The 17429-nt window shown below is 59.1% G+C and overlaps 5 protein-coding genes across 5 annotated transcripts; 2 read left to right on the top strand and 3 right to left on the bottom strand.

Annotated features, from left to right (window-relative positions):
• Positions 1–659: 659 nt before the first annotated feature.
• FA10DRAFT_300325 (DUF726-domain-containing protein) lies at positions 660–5840 on the bottom strand. The gene is made up of 4 exons (XM_025524827.1): positions 5510–5840; positions 4544–5412; positions 3009–4449; positions 660–2937 (listed from the first exon to the last, which is right to left on the bottom strand). Exons 1-4 carry the CDS (start codon positions 5560–5562, stop codon positions 720–722), a joined length of 4581 nt encoding a protein of 1526 aa, XP_025378937.1. The 5' UTR covers positions 5563–5840; the 3' UTR covers positions 660–719.
• Positions 5841–5976: 136 nt separating this feature from the next.
• Positions 5977–6876, top strand: FA10DRAFT_265585 (signal recognition particle, SRP9/SRP14 subunit). The gene is made up of 3 exons (XM_025521124.1): positions 5977–6056; positions 6117–6510; positions 6576–6876. The coding sequence occupies exons 1-3, from the start codon at positions 6030–6032 to the stop codon at positions 6710–6712; spliced, it is 558 nt and encodes a 185-aa protein (XP_025378938.1). The 5' UTR covers positions 5977–6029; the 3' UTR covers positions 6713–6876.
• A 41-nt stretch (positions 6877–6917) lies between these two features.
• Positions 6918–8260, bottom strand: FA10DRAFT_300327 (hypothetical protein; the record flags this gene model as incomplete). The annotated part of the gene is made up of 2 exons (XM_025524828.1): positions 7617–8260; positions 6918–7541 (listed from the first exon to the last, which is right to left on the bottom strand). The coding sequence occupies exons 1-2, from the start codon at positions 8196–8198 to the stop codon at positions 6918–6920; spliced, it is 1206 nt and encodes a 401-aa protein (XP_025378939.1). The 5' UTR covers positions 8199–8260.
• Positions 8261–8399: 139 nt separating this feature from the next.
• On the top strand, positions 8400–12596 carry FA10DRAFT_265586 (putative myosin I). The gene is made up of 2 exons (XM_025521125.1): positions 8400–9634; positions 9688–12596. Exons 1-2 carry the CDS (start codon positions 8545–8547, stop codon positions 12423–12425), a joined length of 3828 nt encoding a protein of 1275 aa, XP_025378940.1. The 5' UTR covers positions 8400–8544; the 3' UTR covers positions 12426–12596.
• A 47-nt stretch (positions 12597–12643) lies between these two features.
• On the bottom strand, positions 12644–17114 carry FA10DRAFT_265587 (hypothetical protein). Its single transcript, XM_025521126.1, has 4 exons — positions 14724–17114; positions 13745–14662; positions 12897–13688; positions 12644–12827 (listed from the first exon to the last, which is right to left on the bottom strand). The coding sequence occupies exons 1-4, from the start codon at positions 16887–16889 to the stop codon at positions 12792–12794; spliced, it is 3912 nt and encodes a 1303-aa protein (XP_025378941.1). The 5' UTR covers positions 16890–17114; the 3' UTR covers positions 12644–12791.
• Between the last annotated feature and the right edge of the window lie 315 nt (positions 17115–17429).

A 17429-nucleotide genomic window follows, 5' to 3' on the forward strand; every position in this document is an offset into this window, starting at 1 on the left:
TAGTTGTGTTGGGGTGAAAAGAGTAGGGGCCGCCGCGCCGTCGTGTTGATCATCGCCGTTTGCGTCCAGCGCCAACAACAATGAGCACAGACACGGCCAAAAAGGGTGATGGCTGCTCAGGTCTCTGCGCTTCTTGTGGGGAATGGAGGATATACGTACGCGTTGGTTGCTTGGCCTGGTGGACCGGCCAACACTCCTCTCGGCACGCGCCCCGTCGGGGCACTTAATGTTCAATCTCCGCCCTGAGAAGATCAGAGCCAACGAGGATGACGATGACGAGGAAAGAGCGGCTTGCAGGATGCGCCAAGATGGTGGTTGCGACTCAGCCGACACCAACCTCGTCAGGGGATCAAGCCCTCGCTCTCGACATTCGCGGAATCGCGGGAAGTTGCGAGAGGGAGAGACGGATCCCACTTCCGTCGGAATTAAACTGTCCAGAAAGCAAATTAGTCCTGTCGCAGCGCGCGCGCGCGCGCGCGCTTGCGTCTGACTGAGTCTAATTCTTAGGATCAATCTCGATCCACATACCCTGACTCGTGGTGCATTTCCCTCTGGCCGCATGACCTTCAATGCGAACGTTGCGAGAAAAGAACACGAATGTACAGTACTTACTCTGCAGCGCTTCGTTTCGCAGCCACCGGGGAAGAAATGATTTCTTTGTGTATGTCATTGAATGCATCAAGAGCAATTGAGGGTAATACAGGCAGCGACAATCAAACTCATCCCCACGGGTTCGATTCCATCCCGCCCGTCGCAGGTGTATGCGCAGCTGAGGACGACGAGGAACCGTAGGCCGAGTTCGGTGCGGCACCCCAAGGATCCTGCTGTGGCTGCAGGTCCAAGCCGCCCCTGCCCTTGCCGCCGTATCGTGACTCGGCCGACGCCGACGAAAAGGCCTCGTCGTCCGTCTGCCTTCCAAATGAGAAGCTCCGCTCGGGCGCGCTCAGCGGTGCAAATCCAGACGAAGCGACTGCAGAAGCTGCTGCTTCTTCATCTTCACCATCACCCGCCCCAGCACCCCCTGATGACCACGGGTCAAGGGCTGGGGAAGCAGCGGAAGTAGCAGCCGGCGAATAGTCGCTGCTGCCCTGGCCGAGCGTCTGCGCCATTTTCGCGGCCGCCCTTGCTCCTTGTGTGGACATGCCGCTGCTCTGGAACTGCCTCGCCAATTCCCTCGCCGTCTCTTCCGAGAGCCCGTAGGCGGAGCCAGACGCAATTCTCTCCAGTTCCGCCTCACCCTTGTCCTTCTCCTCTTCCTCATTGACGGTGACTCTCGGAGGTGGTGAGCCCTTTGAGGTCTTCTGCTCATCTTCGTAATCGTCGTCGTACGACGACCCAAACGAGAGCGAGACGTCTTGCGTATCCGAAAATGACGTCGAGGAATACGGCGGAGGGGGAGGCAGCTCGTCGACGTCAAATACTGTGCTTCCGAAGCTCTTTGCATAGGGCAGCCGAGGCCGCGAAGAAGGCTGCTTGTCTTCTCCTGCCGTCGAAGGACCGTCAAGGGCTGGTGATGACGGAGACTGAGCTTGAGACTGCTGGTGATTCTGCATCCTCGGCAGATTGGCTTTCGTTGCTGCCATCGAGGGTGGCTCCAGGCTCGAGGAGGCCTCCTGCTGCTCCTTGGCTTGCTTTCCCGTCGATACGCTGACTTCCTTTGATGGTGTCTGCGTGCCCGAGGGCGTCGTTGGCTTGGCCAAGGGCAAGGGAGGCAGCGATGATTGCAGCTCCTTGACCTCGATGCCGCTCTCTCGCAGCTCGGCCAGAATCGCATCGAGGTCGGCATCGCCCGACGAGACGCCGCTCTGAGAGGGCATGTTGGAAGCTGGCTTGTTGGGCACCGCTGGCTGAGACAGCGTCGGCGTCTTGGGCTTCTCAACGGGGTATGAAGGGGAGTGCTCTTCTCTGGGTGGCAAATCATCATCGTCGTCGTCGTCGCCGTCTCCACCGGAGACTTGCGTCGCGAGCTTCGAAGGAGGTGCAGGAGAAGAGGGTGACTTAATGCTAGGACCTGCCCCATGGTCGGTGCTGCTATTGTTGCTGCTGCTGCCACTGCTCATATTTTGCCCGTCGGCGGTCTTCTTCCGCTTGAAAATCTGCCCAAAGCCACCCGACGACGTTTTAACAGCCTTCATCTCCTTGACAGCCTCTGATTCCTCCTGCTCGTACACGATCTCCCTCTCAGGGACCTTGGACAGGTCCTCTGGCTCGTCAAAGTAGTCTGCCGTCGTGCGGAACCCGAGCTCATCCAGGACGAGGGGCATGAATGCGCGGTATTGAAGGTGACCGGGCACCGTCTGCGTCACGTCGATGTTTTCCACCTCGGGCACCCTCTCGACCGGGTGCAAGCCTGCGATGCTGCGAAGCCCGCCAGTCGTCGCTCGGAAGAGGTAGCCGAGGATCCAGTCTGTCCTCGAGAATGCATTGACGAAGCGTCCAGCGACTACGGCTCTGGCCTCCTTCCACGTCTTATCCGAGGCCGTGACGGGGGCGCCCATGAGGTAGACGTTCTGTACGATGCCAAATTTCTTCTTCTGGGCCAGCTCGAGGAGGCAGTAGAAGATGGCGCGGGCGCCCAGACTGAAGCCTACGAGAGTGATTGGACGCACCCCAAGCTGGCGGCGCGAGAGAACATCGGCGAGGATGAGACCGCAAGCATGGGCACGGTCCAGGGCATTTGACCAGGGATTGTCGATGAAGTAACCCAGCTTTGTGAGCCACAGTGGCCAGGCCAGGGCACCTACCAGACCTCCAGCAATCGTGGCGGCAAGCACCTGCTGCAAACCCTGGACAATTGTCTCGTTCCAGAGTAGATAGATGGCGTCGCCCATCTCCTGCATCATCTCTGGCTCCCACAAGACGGAGAAGACGTCACCCATGATGCTGTCGACGACGGAGAAGGGCAGTCGGGGGTCATCTTGTGGCCCGCTCATGAAGCTGTTGGGCATGACGCAGTCAGCGTCGGGCAGGGTTTCAGACTTGACAACATAATGGCTCGGACAACTTACCCGCCCACGGTGACAATGCAATTGACTCGCTTGTTGTTGTGGATGGGCTTGAATTCAAACGTCTTCACGCTCCTTGTCCTTCGAGACATGCCACGACCGCCTAGCGCCGCCCCACCCACAGTGCCGGTCGTTGTGATGATGGCCGCACCACCAACGCCACCGAGGAAGCCAGTGGTGCCGCCAACGCCGATGGTACCCAGCGCAGCACCGAGGCCAGCGCCGATGAAGGGCGCCATTAAGCCAGCGCTGAGACCAATGACGAGACCGCCACCTACAGTGGCAAGGCCCATCATGACCAGTCTCCTCCGCCTCGCTGCCTCAGCCCTCTTCTTGACGGCTTTCTTCCCTCGTAGCGAGCCCGCGACGCCTTCTTCAATCTCCAGAGCGTCGGTCACCCTCTTTTCGAACTTGGTCACGTCCATCCATGCCAGACCGAGGTGCTCGGCGACCTTCTCGAGAAGGACGCGGGATCGCGAGTCGTAGACGCTGTCGGCCGTCAGGACGAGGAACAAGTCGCAGAGCACCGTCCATCTGAGGTCCAGTGTGATCTTGCGGTCGGCAGACGACAACTCTGTTGTGACTCCCTCGAGGGCAGACGGCAGTGTGTCGATCGTCTGGGGCTGGTTCGTCAGACCCATCGGCGTCGTCTTGTCGACTATGTCGTCCGCTGCGGCGCTGCCGAGGACGCGCGTAGTGGTGTTGGGATCTGCAATGATACGTGACGACCTCTTCTCTTCTGTCCGGTCGCTGCCTGCAGATGCTGCTGCAGCTGAAAAGGCATCCTTGTCCTGAGGATCTACTTCCTTAGAGTCTGGAATCGTGGGTGTGCCAGGTTCTGCTGCAAGAGTCGGCGTCGAGGCACCTGTTCCAAGGTCACCGCTGCCTTCCTCGTTGGGGATGTCCGCACTCAGACTCTGGCCTGCGTCCGTCTCGACAGGTTCACGCTTGACGTCCGCATCTCCGATGCTGCCAAGATCGCCACCAGCATGTTCGTCTGCGAATGGATCTCCCAGATCTCCTGATGCTTCCTCCTCGAGCTTCGCAGTGGCAGCGCCTTCGCTCTCTTCTCGTGGTTGTTCTTCCGCCCTAGTCTCATCCATAGCCTCCGTTCTCGCATTTGCTGTATCTGCTCCATCGCCCTCTTCCGTCTCTGTCTTCTCTTCATTGTGACTTGGCCCTTCTGGTGCCTTCTCGCCCTCTTCCCTTTCTCCCTCCTGCAATTCCCCTTCTCCTCCCTCTTCTTCAGTGGTCTCTTTCTCCTGCCCCTCTTTCTCCTTGCGTTCGGCATCCAGCTGCTCCTGCTGTTCTCGCTCTTCGTCTCTCTCCCGCTCGGCCTCGGGATCAAAGTCGGGATTGTCCACCGTCTGGGTGGTGACGAGGCTGGGGGCCAGGTCAGTCGGCAGGACACCGTGTTGAGCTAGCGAGTGAATCATGGATTGTTCTGCAAAGTCGGGACCTCGAATCAGTGTTCTCTCCTAGTGCGCGTGTTCGCTAGACACCCTTCGGCCTTCTAGTACGAAGCAACCCTGACTCACCGCTACTCTCAATGTCCATGTGCTGGAACAGCCTGGCCATGACTCTGAGTCGCCATTCGTCTGCCGAGTCGATGGCTGGCTTGAGCTCCTTGCCGGGCACCCGCTGAAGCAGCCGGATGAGGTCTCTCGCCACGAGGCTGACAAGGCCCACATAGGCAATCTTCTGCCCCTCGCTGAGCAGGTTCTTTGTCGTGTCGAGCTGCGAGTGCGGTGTGGCTCCCGGTGCCTCGCCCGAGGCAATGTCCTCTGCAGTATGGCCTTGCCCAAAGAGATACTCGGTTGCTGCGTCAATCTCCTCGCCCTCAACATCGTCGTCGAGGCGCAGCTGCGTGTAGCCTCGTGCGCCCCCCTCGTCGTCATCGTCATCGTTGTCGTCATCGCTCGAGGAGCCACTCGAGTCGCCTGGCTTCAGCCTCCTCCGCCGCCCACCCTGGGCAGCCTCGTTCTCATCGGCGTCCTTGTCTTCGGGGAGCCGATCGATCCTCCTCTTCCCCCCTCCCTCGCCCAGACCAGCAGGCTTGGCCCGCCAGCTGAAGCCGCGCGCATCATCGATGTCGAGCTGCCGGCCCGTCGCGTTTGTCTGGCTCGACAAGTTGCGCCTGTGCCCACGCTGAGTGGCGGTGGTGGCGCTGGCGGCGTTGGCGGCGGCGTTGGTCCGAAGTGACTTTGCCGGCGACGACGCCGAGGCCTTTGTCGCTGTTGCCGTCGACCCAAACCCCACCTTCTTCTGTGCCCTCTTCTGCTGGCTACCGATTGAGCTGGTGCTCGCACTGGCAATCGACGCGCCTGGTCGGCCATACCCGCTCGGCGCACCCTCCGTATCCGACGACGACGGCGACGAGGCGGGGGACCGCTCACGAACGACCGGCCTGCGAGATTTGTGTGTGTCCGAGAGTGAGCATATATGCGCACAAATATACAAGTAATACCACGTAGCGCTAGGAGGGTCGACAAGCCCAGACTCACATTTCCTGCCAGTCGTCATCATCGTCCATGGTGAAATTGGTCCGGTACGACATGGTGGATCCGGGGTGCGAAGCCGGGGGTAGCGACAGCACTGTCGGCTGCTGCCAAGGCGTCCCTCGCTCCGATGGGCAGATCAGCAGCTGTAGGGAACGGCAGCGTGGGAGGGTTGGACGAGTGCGAGATTAGACGGCGCAGCGCTCTCTCAATCGGCAGTCGTTTGTGATTCGTGTTACAAGAGAGAGTATGCCCACGATTATATTGTTGCGCCTTCTTTCTCTCTCTCTCTCCGCACGCTCGGACGCTGTTGCTGCTGCTGTTGTTGTTCCTGTCTCGCCGCTGATCCCTCTCGACAGGCATTGATTGCAGGCCTTAGTCTAATTATCGGCCGGGTGATCAATTTCCATTTTCGCGTGTCTCGTCTGATCTCTCCCTCGCTCTCACTCAGTCAGTCACCAACGAAGACGAGACGAGAAGACGACGACTGGGACAACGACGACGACGCACACGACTTCAGCCGATCATGTCGGGCCGGGTGTCCAACGAAGAGGTGTGTTCTAGGAAAAGTGCTCTCCTCTGTGTCTCTTGACGCTGACGCTTCCATTGGCAGTTTCTCGCGAAGCTGCAGTCGCTCTTTGAGTCCTGCGCCTCGTCGCATTCGCTCTATCTCTCGCAGAAGCGCGCCACAAAGGCCGCTGTCAGTGGCAAGTCAGCAGCAGCAGCAGCAACGACGACGTGGCCCGTCATCTTTCGTGCCACCGATGGCAAGGGCCGGGGCGCAGCGGAGCGGAGCACGCGGCGAACAAAGTTTTCCACCCTCGTCGAGGCCGACGCCCTCGCAGCGTTCCAGCAGGCCTACACGGCGCTGCTCCGCACTCGCATGGCCGGCTTTCTCAAGAAGCGCGACAAGGCAAAGGAGCGCCGGACGGACAAGGCGCTCAAGGAGCAGAGAAAGCGGCTCGAGGACTTTGCGTCAAAGGCCAAAGTGTCGCAGATTGGAAGCAGTGAGTCTGCTCCTTTCGACCTGGTAATCGAGTCACCGCTAACCTCTTGCTCATTCACCTTGCAGAACGAGGAGCTGGGAGGAGAAAAAGACAGAATGCACAGAAGAGGGCGGCAAAGGCGAGGATGGAGAGGATGAGGCTGGCAAAGGCGACAAAGGCGGCGCCGCAAGGCAGCGGCAGTGCAGCAGCCCCCAAGGCATAGCTAGTCAGGCGAGGAAGTCATCCAACCCTACTTGTAGAAAAGAGAGAGAGAGATCATAGAAAACCCAATTCACAGCCTCTCAATCTCGTCACTCAATCACTGAAAATCTGCTCTCCGCTGGACAGAAGCTGAAGCTGACAACCAGTGCATGAACAAGCTCGAACCATTCAGATTTAATGAGTTATATGACAGGAGGCGCATGCCTCTACAGTGCTTTGAGTGCCTCTTCGGCCCGCTGGACAAGGGCTGCGAGGTCCTCGTTGACCGTCTGTCGCTTGATCTGCTCAATCTCGGCCTTGACCCTCTCCACGCGGCGCTTCGACGGCTTGCCGAGGCTTCCCAGGAGGAAGCCTCCCGCAACGATGCCGCCGAGGACGTAGAGGCCTCTTTGTTCCTCGTCGCTGAGTGCCCTCGTGCTGCCGCCCGAGTACGAGTCAGGGCCAGAAGAGGCGGCGACAGTCGACGTCGAGTACGAGGCGCTGCTCGAGCCGGATCCAAGCCTCGAGACGCCCTCCCTGGCCTCCTTGATGATGCTGCCGGCTGCCGACTTGAGTCGCTGCTCCGTCTCCGTCGTCGAGGACAGGCCGAGGTCGCGGCGCACAGCCGAGACGAGGCCGTCCAAGGCAGATCGGATGCTCTGGTCCGACGACTGCGACGACTGCCCGCTCTGCGGCAGCTCATCTGCAAATGTGTCGTCTTGCCCCGGGTGCGAGACGCCGCCGCCAGGGTACGTCGAGTCTCCAGACACGGTGATGACCTTGAGCGGCGGCTTGATCGGCGGTGCCTCGTACGTCGGCGTTTCAGGGTGGAAGTAAGCAGTGACGAGGGGCTGGCGAGGAGCATTGAGCAGTCAGTGCACGTTCAAAAGGAGGCCGCCGCCGAAGAAGTTACTTCTGCCACTCACAATCTCCGGGCCAGCGTCGGGCACCTCTGCCTCATAGGGAATCTTGACCTCAAAGGTGACGGGCGCTGTCGGCGTGCTCTGCGGTGGCACACCGGGTGGGTTTGCCTCGACGGGCACCGGCTTCTCGGGCACAATGCCGCGTTCAATGGCGTCGCCCAGGTTGCTTGACACTTGGCCTGGCTCCATGTCGGGGGGATGCGACACCGTAGGGCCCGCGCTGCCGTCGACACCGACGTTGCCTGCCGACATGGACGGGCGGGCTTCCTTGGGCGACGACTCAGACTTGGTCGCTCGCTTCGTCGAGGCCATGCGAGCCTTGGGCTGCGTCACCGATGACGGCGTGGAGGGGGCAGGTGATCCGCCCGACTTCTGCTTGTCATCCTCGAGCAAGCGTCGGATGAGGTCCGCCCGCTTTCCATTGGTCGACAGGCCTCGCTGCTTGAGCTCTGTCTTGAGGTTCGCGACCTTTTCCGCATCGTAGGCGTCCCGGCTCAGCAGCACGCTGCTCACCAGCGTCCGAGACGCCAGCGGCTGCGCCCTCTGCATCGATCGCAGCGTCGGTGCGGCGAGGGAGCGAAACATCCTGTGCTATTCTCTTGCTGTACGCTCTCGATGGAATGGAAACCAGCAGAGGGAAAAAAAAGAAATCGCTCCAGAAGTCTGAACGAACAAGCTCGGACGCGCCCTTGATGATCGCGAACTATCGGATCACCCTTCTCGGCCGAAAATGCTGGTCGGACGCTCCCCCTCCCCTCCATCTGGAGAGCAGTTTCGTGGCGGTACCTTTATCGAGAATCGACTCTTCCCACGTCACCGACCTGGACTTACCAGTCAGAACGTCGGTAGGACCCGTTTCCGATTTGTCTTTCCCCTCTCCCCGCGCTTGCCAACAAGTCGTCGCTAGACAGAGCGTCGAGAAGGCGACAAGATGGCCATCTCGAAGAAGGCGGGCAAGAAGGGCGGGGGCGCAGCTCCGCCCGGTGGAGGCAAGTCGGCTCCTCCCAAAAAGGGAGGTGTGGCCAAGGCCGACTGGCGAGAGGGTTTCAAGAAGCCTCAGGCAGGTGTTAGCGACATGACGCTTCTCACGACCATCAGCAACGAGGCCGTGAACCAAAACTTGGAAAAGCGCTTCAGAAATGGTGAAATCTACACCTACATCGGCTCCGTGCTCATCTCGGTCAACCCATTCAGAGACCTGGGCATCTACACCGATGAGGTCCTCGCTTCATACAGGGGCAAGAACCGCCTAGAGATGACGCCGCACGTCTTTGCCATCGCAGAGGGGGCCTACTACAACATGATTGCCTACAAGGACAACCAGTGCGTCATCATCTCCGGCGAGTCGGGTGCAGGAAAAACCGAGGCAGCCAAGCGTATCATGCAGTACATCGCTGCCGTCTCTGGGGGCGATGGCTCCGACATTAGCGACATCAAGGAGATGGTCCTAGCCACGAACCCGTTGCTGGAGAGTTTCGGATGCGCAAAGACACTCAGGAACAACAACAGCTCGCGCCACGGCAAGTACCTCCAGATCATGTTCAATGCCCAGGGCGAGCCCATCGGCGCCAACATCACAAACTACCTGCTCGAAAAGGGCAGGGTAGTGGGCCAGTTCAAAAACGAGCGCAACTTCCACATCTTCTACCAGCTCTCTAAGGCTGCCACGCCAGAGATGCGCGAAGCATTTGGGCTGCAGGAGCCCTCTGCGTACGCATACACAGCAAATTCCAAGTGTCTCGACGTCGACGGTATCAACGACTACGACGATTTCAGCGAGACGATCAAGGCCATGGGCATCATTGGGCTGTCCGGCGAGGAGCAGAATGAGATCTTTAGGATGCTGGCAGCCATCTTGTGGCTTGGAAATGCCACTTTTGTCGAGAATGACCAGGGCAACGCTCAAATCGCGGATCAGGGCGTCCTTGACTTCGTCGCCTACCTTTTGGAGGTCGATGCTACTGCCATTACAAAGGCTCTTACGGAAAGGATCGTCGAAACTCAGAGGGGTGGTCGAAGAGGTGAGTATGCCAGAAGAAGTTTCGGAGGTTCGAGAGACTGAGCAGGCTTGCAGGATCCATCTATGAGTCGCCAAACAATCCGATTCAAGCTGCTTCGGTGCGAGATGCGCTCTCAAAGGCGATTTACAACAATCTCTTTGACTGGATCGTCGCTCGTGTTAACAAGTCTATGGCGCCGAGACAGGCCACTTCCAACATCATTGGTGTTTTGGACATCTACGGCTTCGAAATTTTTGAGGATAACTCCTTTGAGCAGCTCTGCATCAACTACGTCAACGAATCCCTGCAACAGCTCTTTATTCAGCTCACACTCAGAGCCGAACAGCAGGAGTATGCTGACGAGCAGATCAAGTGGACGCCCATCAAATATTTCGATAACCAGATTGTGTTGGACTGCATCGAGGCGAAAAGGCCACCTGGTATCTTTGCCGCACTCAACGATGCCTGTGCCACAGCACACGCGGACCCCTCGGCGGCCGACAATGCCTTCTCGCAGAGGCTCGGCGCTCTTTCGGCCAACCCGCACTTTGAGCCTCGGGGCACCAAGTTCCTCGTTCGACACTACGCCGGCGATGTTCTGTACAACGTCAAAGGCATGACGGACAAGAACAAGGACTCGCTCCTCAAGGACATCCTTAATCTCGTCGACTCGTCGCAGAATCAGTTCCTTCATACCCTCTTCCCCGATAGACCTGACCCAGACAGTAAGAAGCGGCCTCCTACGGCTGGCGACCGAATCAAGTCGAGCGCAAACCTCCTCATCGACACACTGATGAAGTCGCAACCATCGTACATCCGAACGATAAAGCCGAACCAAAACAAGAGTCCGACGGAGTACGACACAGCTGCCATCTTGTCACAGGTCAAGTACCTCAACCTGACGGAGAACATCAGGGTCCGGCGCGCTGGTTTCGCATACCGAAACACATTCGAGAAGCTCGTTGAGCGCTTCTACCTCTTGTCGCCGGCTACGAGCTACGCGGGCGAATATACGTGGACGGGTGACGTGAGAAGCGGTTGCGAGCGCATTCTGATCGACACTGGTATCCCAAGAGATCAATGGCAGATGGGTGTGACGAAAGCATTCATCAAGGACCCCGAAACGCTCTTTGCCCTCGAAACCATGAGAGACAACTACTGGCAGAACATGGCGAGAAGGATCCAAAGAGCGTACCGAAACTGGATGCGATACAAGAATGAGGCTGCCAGGAGAATTCAGAGGATGTGGTTGAACAACAAGGAGAAGATTGCCTACTCGCAGCTGCGTGATTACGGACATGATGTGCTGGCGCAGCGAAAGGAACGCAGGAGATTCTCGCTGATCAGCATGCGGAAGTTTATGGGCGACTACCTCGATGTCAACAGCGGCAGCAGCGCAGAAGGAGAGATGCTCAAGCGCGCCAGCGGCATGGGTTCGACCGAAACAGTGGCATTCAGCGCCCGGGCCGAGCTGCTGGTCTCGAAGCTGGGACGATCGAGTAAGGCACAACCTCGCTTCCTTGTCCTCACCGACAAGGCACTCTACATCATCATCACGCAGCTCGTCAACAAGCAGCCTCAGACGACGTGCGAGCGCAAAATTCTCCTTGGTACCATTCAGACCGTGGGCTTGTCGAACCTTCGCGATGACTGGATCATCATCAACGTCATGAACAGCCAGGAGCCAGACCCAGTGCTTCATACGCACTTCAAGACGGAGTTCGTGACGCATCTCCTCCAGCGGACCTCCGGCGGCATCAACGTCAACATCAACAGCCAGCTCGAGTACTCCAAGGGCAAGGACAAGAAGTCGCACATTACCTTCAAGAAGGATGAGACGATCCAACGTGAGGACGTCTACAAGAGCTCGACGGTCAGTGTCGCGAGTGGAGAGTCTCCGTCGAGCGTGTCTCGACCGCCCGCCAAGAGGAAGCCGGGCATTGTCAAGCCCATCACTCAAGGAAAGCTGTTGAGGCCTGGCGGACCGTCGAACCCGAACCGGAAGCCTAAGGCGGTCGCTCTCCCAAGAAGCACGCCCAAACCTGCCGCTCCTCTGCCAAGCGGCAGCAGGGGTCCCGCGAAACCATCGCCGATTGCTGTGACGTCCACTCCCTCGGCCACGACCAATGCTCGCGTCCCGCCGCCGCCCAAGCGCCCCGGTGCTGGAGCCCCTCCGCCTCCCCCCGCTGCGCCACAAATCCCCCTGTACAAAGCTCTGTATGACTTCGAGACGGACAACGAGGGCGAGATGTCGCTGGTGGCCGGCGAAAGTGTCGAGGTGACAACAAAGGAGACCAACGGCTGGTGGCTGGTCAAGAAAAATGGTGCCGAGGGTTGGAGCCCGAGCGACTACCTAGAGTTGATTCCGGCCAAGCCAGCGGCCCCTGCTGCGCCTGCTCCGGCCAAGCGAGCTCCTCCGCCGGCGCCCGCCAAGGCTTCTGCGGCTCCTGCTGCAGCCTCAGCTCTGCCCTCTGGTTTTGGCGCGCCCAAGCCAAAGCCAGCTGTCGCCACTCCACCGGTCCGAGCGCACGAGCGACCCCAGTCTGTCGCGCCCGACGTGGGAGCTGCCCCTGTGGCGGTGCTGCCTGGCATGGACCCCGGTGGATTCGCAGCAGTGCTCGCGAAGAAAAAGGCCGCAATGGCCGCCGAGCGAGGCGAGACCAATGGCGATTCCGCCCCGAACGGTAGCGCCGTCTCAAGCCGAGGCACGCCTCCTCCGCCTCCTGGAGGGGGCAAACCAAAGCCTTCCGTCGCGCCAAAGCCTGGCGGAGCAAACGGCAGGGCTATGCCGCCTCCGCCTCCGAGGCGTTGAGGCCTTCCATGAGTTTTCTCTCTCACTTTCGCTCCTTTTCATTCTCTCTCCTGGCTCTTTCATCTAGAGGCGGACAGTTGTTATCTTCTCTTCCTTTCCTCCTTCGCCTTGAGCACTTTTGTCTTTCATCTTCTCTCTTTCTCACATTGGCCATCAATGGGAATCGTGATCTTCTTTTGCTTTCACAAACTTGATTGCTGCAAAGCAGTCGACTGTACCTGGAGAAGTTGCAGGCCAATAATACACCATTTGGTGCAGCATTGAGGCAAAATGACGACACACTGAAAAGTCTACATGTGATTACATTTCGAGACAACATCGGCGGGGAATTGAGAGGAGTAACGAGCATTTTCCTGGCGTCCTTCATTATGAGAGTGAACCGGCAGAAAAGTCAAAACGAACCTATCGAGAAAGGGAAAAAGAAGTGAGCATCGACTCAAGAGGAGAGGGTCCAGGGACATAGCTGCTCACGTTGGGTCCAAAGGTGTTGAGCATGCTCGGAGTGCTTGCCCTCGTCTGGCCGGGTGTGATGCCCGACTCAGACGGGGGCCCCGTCTGGTTCCCGGTCTGGCCCGTATGACCTCCTCCTTGATTGGCAGAAGGAGTCATGATGGGATGCATTTCGACGCTACCCGTCGCGAGCCCATCCAAGGGCCCTCCGAAGCCAGGGGGCAGCAAGGAGCTCCAGAAGGAGTCATTGAGCAGCTGGTCGACCTGCAAGCCGTTGACGCCGCCATGGGGGTCCATGCCATTGAGTGCAGCAGCTTGCTCAGCAGTGAGGCTTGGATTGCCGTTCAGGCCATTCATGGCCAAGTTGCCCAGCCCAGCATTCAAGAGCGAGGAAGAAGACGGATGAGACATGCCCTGAGAAGGCGTGACCATGCCTAGACCGAGGTTGAAGGCAGCTCCTGCCGGGTTGGGAGCGCCGTCACCCGACTCCTCCGCCCCTGCAGCAGGAGCAGCGGCCGGACCTCCCTCTGCAGACGCATACGCCCCACCCTCGGGCAGATTGTCCAAGTCGCCGTTGGCATCGGCGCCCAGGGGCGAGGCACCTCGCGAGCGGCCATAGGGTGTGGTAGCCCCGCTCCGGCTCGTCGCTGTCCTCTCTTGTCGAGCTTGGAGCAGTGCCCGCAGAAAGGCAGAGTACAACGCTGGTGTGTGCGTCGGATACATGGACACTGACTCGAGCAGGTTGGCCGCGTCCGCAACGATGGCAAGCACTTCGTCCTCGTCGACGTAGTTGGCAAATGTCGGGCGAGTAAGCTGTATTTCTTCGTCAGTTTCAATATTGTTCCAAGACGTGCGATGAGGAGACTGACCTTGAGCAAGAAGACGCAAGCATATGAAATGATGACAAAGTGTGTGTCGGGGCTGTACCTCAGCACAGGACGTAGGCCGTCACGGGCGGCCGCGACGATCCCCTTTGCTGCCTCCAAGCACTTGGTGAAGTAGAGACCTTTGTCGAGTCCACTTCTTGTGGGAAAGTCCACGGCATGCTGAAGTCCGAATGAATTGAGGATGAGAACCGCGTAGTTGTAGCGCATGGGAGCTTGCTTTGTGATGAAGTGCAGCGTTCTCCTGTGGTGATCCTCGTCATCCGGTGGCGGCGTATTGGTGTTGGCAGACCGATAGCGCTCTGCCGCCTCCTTCTCTGCCTCCGTTGCATTGGCCGAGGGCGCGGCTTCCCCAACGCTTTCTTCAGCTGGTACGCCTCGAAGTCCTGCTGGCTTGTTGTCTTGGTCTTCATGTGGGGACCTGAAAAAGCCACGAGACGTCCAAACGGAGTGCCACTCTTCGATCTGTTCGTTGAAGACGCGAAGGATGGAGCCGTAATCGATTTCGGTGTTAAGACCAGAAACTGACGTAGTGCTCGAGTAGAGGAAATCAAGTTGGCGCGACGTCAGCCTGAGGAGCTCTACAAGCCCGCTGATGCCAAGGTCCCACGGCTGACTGAGCCTCTGAAGACACCAATGCCGGCTGTTTCGAATAATCCAGTCTTCGCGAATCGTCCAGGGCTTGCCCATTTGACCCGAGATGCTACGGTCGATGTTAAAACACATGAGCCAGGTCCGCTCGCGATTGATGATTTCGCGCTCTCGCTCCACCACCACCGGGTCGTCAGGATGAGGATTGCCAGGTAGCGAGGCGACCGACTTGCGATGAAGGTTTAGATCCGTCGCCATTCTGATCGCCACACCAGAAAAGAGCCATGTCTTGTCCTCTTCGAATCGTTCCGCCTGGATGAAGAGGTGCGTCAGTCGACCAATCGAAAAGGGCTACACCAGGTAGTTAACTCACCGGCTGATTCCACAAGCAGAGTAGCATGAAACCTTGTACGATTTCGACGCTCTTGAAACCTCTGCTCATGATCATGTAGGCGCTCTTCTTGGCCTGCTGCAGGCACTGGAGGTGCAACTCTGGCCGCTTTGCGTAGAACTTGCTGGCTATCGTGCACACGCACGTGAAGAGAAACGGGCTCCGGCTGCAGATCATCGTCGGTGTGTGCCATTCGGGATCGAGGAGGACGACGTGCTGGCTGCAATGGTGGAAGAATATTTGGAAAAGTTCGAGGACTTCCTGCGAGCTGATGATGCCTTGAGTGAGGAGCTCTGGTGGGAGCTCCCTTTCGATGACGATGCGGCGGAGGGGTAGAATGGTCATGGGACCAGGCTTGAAGTACGTTTCGGACGCGACGCCCAGGTGTACCCGTTCGGGCGTCTCGTCGCCGGGATTGGCGCCTGAGGGGCCGGGTAGACCCGAGGTCCCCACCCTTGCTCTCGCCTGCTTTGCTCGTTCGGCGCCAGGGAACTCGACGTACTCCTCCTGTACGATGCTTGCGGTGCTCGGCCGCTTTCCTACCCCACCAGCCGTATTTGGCGCGTCTGGCGGATTCTCGGTGCGCTTCTCAGGGCTCGAAGCCGCTGTCGCCTCGCCAGTCCCCGTCCCTGTGCCCACTCCTGTACCTGTACCCGTGCCTGTCCCACTCCCCGGTCCACTTGACGCAGCTCGACCTTCTTCGCTACCTTCTTGCTTGACCGGCCCAGCCGGGCTTCCCCCTGACATGGCTACGCTAGTCCCCCCGGTCTGGCTCCCAGGACTGGATGCACTTCCCGAGTGACTGCCCGCGAAACCTCCGGTGGCCTTGAGGGCAATTCTAGCCGTGTCATCGAGGGTGTTGGAACCCTTTTTGCTCGTCATCCTTCGAGCGCGCTGGTGGTTGTGAAGGCTCGCTTCGGCGAGCAAACCCAGTGGATTCAAGGTGTTGTCTGGCAGGCTGTGTAGTCGCGGTGAGCCATGCCGGCGTGTCCGGAGAGGTCGCTCGGGCTCGACAAAGCGCGTGCCCGTAACAGCCGCGGTGGGCAGCACGGTCGGTACGTTGGCTGGCGATGTCTGCGTGCTCGGACCGCCTCGAGACCGGCCATCATTATCCAAGGCGCGCGGATTGACATGGCCGCCGCCTGGACTGGCCGTCGCCTGCCAGCGGCTGTCTTTGTCCTGCTGCTCGCTGTTGCTCGAGGGGCGTGCGGGGTAAATCCTTCCCAGCTCATCAGCCTCGTCGACCGAGGGCCAGCCGCGACTGAGCCGTTCGCGATCTTGCAGCTGGCTCGTGTGGCTCTGCCGGTCGTTGAAGTAGCGCGACGATGAGGCGCCCGATCGTCCATCCAGCGCCGTTTTGTCCTGATTGCCTCTTTCACCCCGCTCACGGTCAATCGTAGCCGGGCTGGGACTCCTCGTCACCATTCCCGCGCCTTGGGAAAAGGCACTCGCAGGGTCCTTGAGGCTTCGAATGAGATTGTTCATCGTCGCCTCCATCTTCCGCAGGCTTGCTGCCATGGCCTCGGTCCGCTGGTTCTTGCCGCCCTTTTTGCCCCTGTTGGACTCCTCGAAGATGCATGCGTGGTTCGTATGCTTGCAGCGGTCGCACGGAGGGCCATTCTCTGCGCCAACGCAGCGCATCTTGAGACGGCGACAGTTCTTGCAGGCCTTTGCCCCGCGGGTTGGCTTGGGCTTCTTTCCGTCTGATCCAGCTTGCTGCTGTCCCTGACCGCCTTCATCTCCCTTGCCTCCAGACGAACCCTTTCCCTTCGCACTGCCGCCTGTTCGCTTTCGCTTTTTCCCTCGCTTGCTCCCGGAATCCTCGTCTTCATCCTCGTCATCCTCATCGTCGTCATCCTCGTCTTCATCATCTTCTTCATCATCGTCCTCGTCATCCCCACCGTCAGCACCGGCAAGACTGGATTGGCCCATGGGACTCCAGCTGGTGCTGCTGCCCGGATTACCTCCGGTGGCTGGCGACGGACGAAAGTGGCCTTGCTGGTGACCAGGATAGCCCACGTACTGTCCGCCATAGCCCATGTGAGGAGGCGTGCCATTAGCGGAGGGTGAGGGCATCAGGTGAGGTGGATGGGAAAAGGCCGACTGCTGGCCGCTCGGCGGCGCAGGCGCTTGTCCGCTCGGATACATCGTCGGTGTGTCAAGAGATGGTGACTCAGCCGCACCGCGTCTCTTCTTTCCGAATGTCTGCCGGCCGAGCTGACCACGGGCCAAAGGGTGTTGACTTCCCTTGTCTTATGGATCAAGGACTCCGCCCTTTCGTCTCGCTTACGTGGATGAAAGTTGGCGTTGGACGGACCCGGAACCCTCTTACGCTCAAGAAGAAGACGTTTTCCCTTTGCTCGGGCAGAGAGCGCCGAAAGAGCGGGGTGGTCCAAAGAATTCGCCACGTGTCTGTCTTGTCTGCCCACCTCTTTTAGGCAGGTCCAGGCAGGCTCCGCGTCTGCCAGGGTCGCACGCAACCCGAAAAGGGAAAAAGAGGAAGGAGGTGCTTCTATCGCTTGTCAACAAAGAAGGGCCCTTTGACTAGCTGGTACTCAGATCATAGAGCCAATGGCGGCGGCCAGGCAAGGACCGAGCTCGCTCAAAATACCAGTCGTAGTAATTAGCTAGTCCACCACGTACTACTAGAGCAAGTCACGATCACTAGGCCAGAGATAAATGGAGACG

This window comes from Acaromyces ingoldii, assembly GCF_003144295.1.
Source record: "Acaromyces ingoldii strain MCA 4198 unplaced genomic scaffold FA10scaffold_2, whole genome shotgun sequence".
Classification (NCBI taxonomy): Eukaryota; Fungi; Basidiomycota; class Exobasidiomycetes; order Exobasidiales; family Cryptobasidiaceae; genus Acaromyces; species Acaromyces ingoldii.

Bases quoted from the DNA above. Each gene is read 5' to 3' on its own strand.
- FA10DRAFT_300325 (XM_025524827.1), bottom strand. From the start codon at position 5,562: ATGTCGTACCGGACCAATTTCACCATGGACGATGATGACGACTGGCAG. The intron at 5,413-5,509 runs GTGAGTCTGGGC...CAAATCTCGCAG, and splicing joins GATGACGACTGGCAGGAAAT to GCCGGTCGTTCGTGAGCGGT. The intron at 2,938-3,008 runs GTAAGTTGTCCG...CATGCCCAACAG, and splicing joins TGCATTGTCACCGTGGGCGG to CTTCATGAGCGGGCCACAAG.
- FA10DRAFT_265586 (XM_025521125.1), top strand. From the start codon at position 8,545: ATGGCCATCTCGAAGAAGGCGGGCAAGAAGGGCGGGGGCGCAGCTCCG. The intron at 9,635-9,687 runs GTGAGTATGCCA...GCAGGCTTGCAG, and splicing joins TCAGAGGGGTGGTCGAAGAG to GATCCATCTATGAGTCGCCA.
- FA10DRAFT_265585 (XM_025521124.1), top strand. From the start codon at position 6,030: ATGTCGGGCCGGGTGTCCAACGAAGAG. The intron at 6,057-6,116 runs GTGTGTTCTAGG...TTCCATTGGCAG, and splicing joins GCCGGGTGTCCAACGAAGAG to TTTCTCGCGAAGCTGCAGTC. The intron at 6,511-6,575 runs GTGAGTCTGCTC...TTCACCTTGCAG, and splicing joins AGTGTCGCAGATTGGAAGCA to AACGAGGAGCTGGGAGGAGA.
- FA10DRAFT_265587 (XM_025521126.1), bottom strand. From the start codon at position 16,889: ATGTATCCGAGCGGACAAGCGCCTGCGCCGCCGAGCGGCCAGCAGTCG. The intron at 14,663-14,723 runs GTGAGTTAACTA...CTCTTCATCCAG, and splicing joins TCTGCTTGTGGAATCAGCCG to GCGGAACGATTCGAAGAGGA. The intron at 12,828-12,896 runs GTGAGCAGCTAT...CTTTCTCGATAG, and splicing joins TCAACACCTTTGGACCCAAC to GTTCGTTTTGACTTTTCTGC.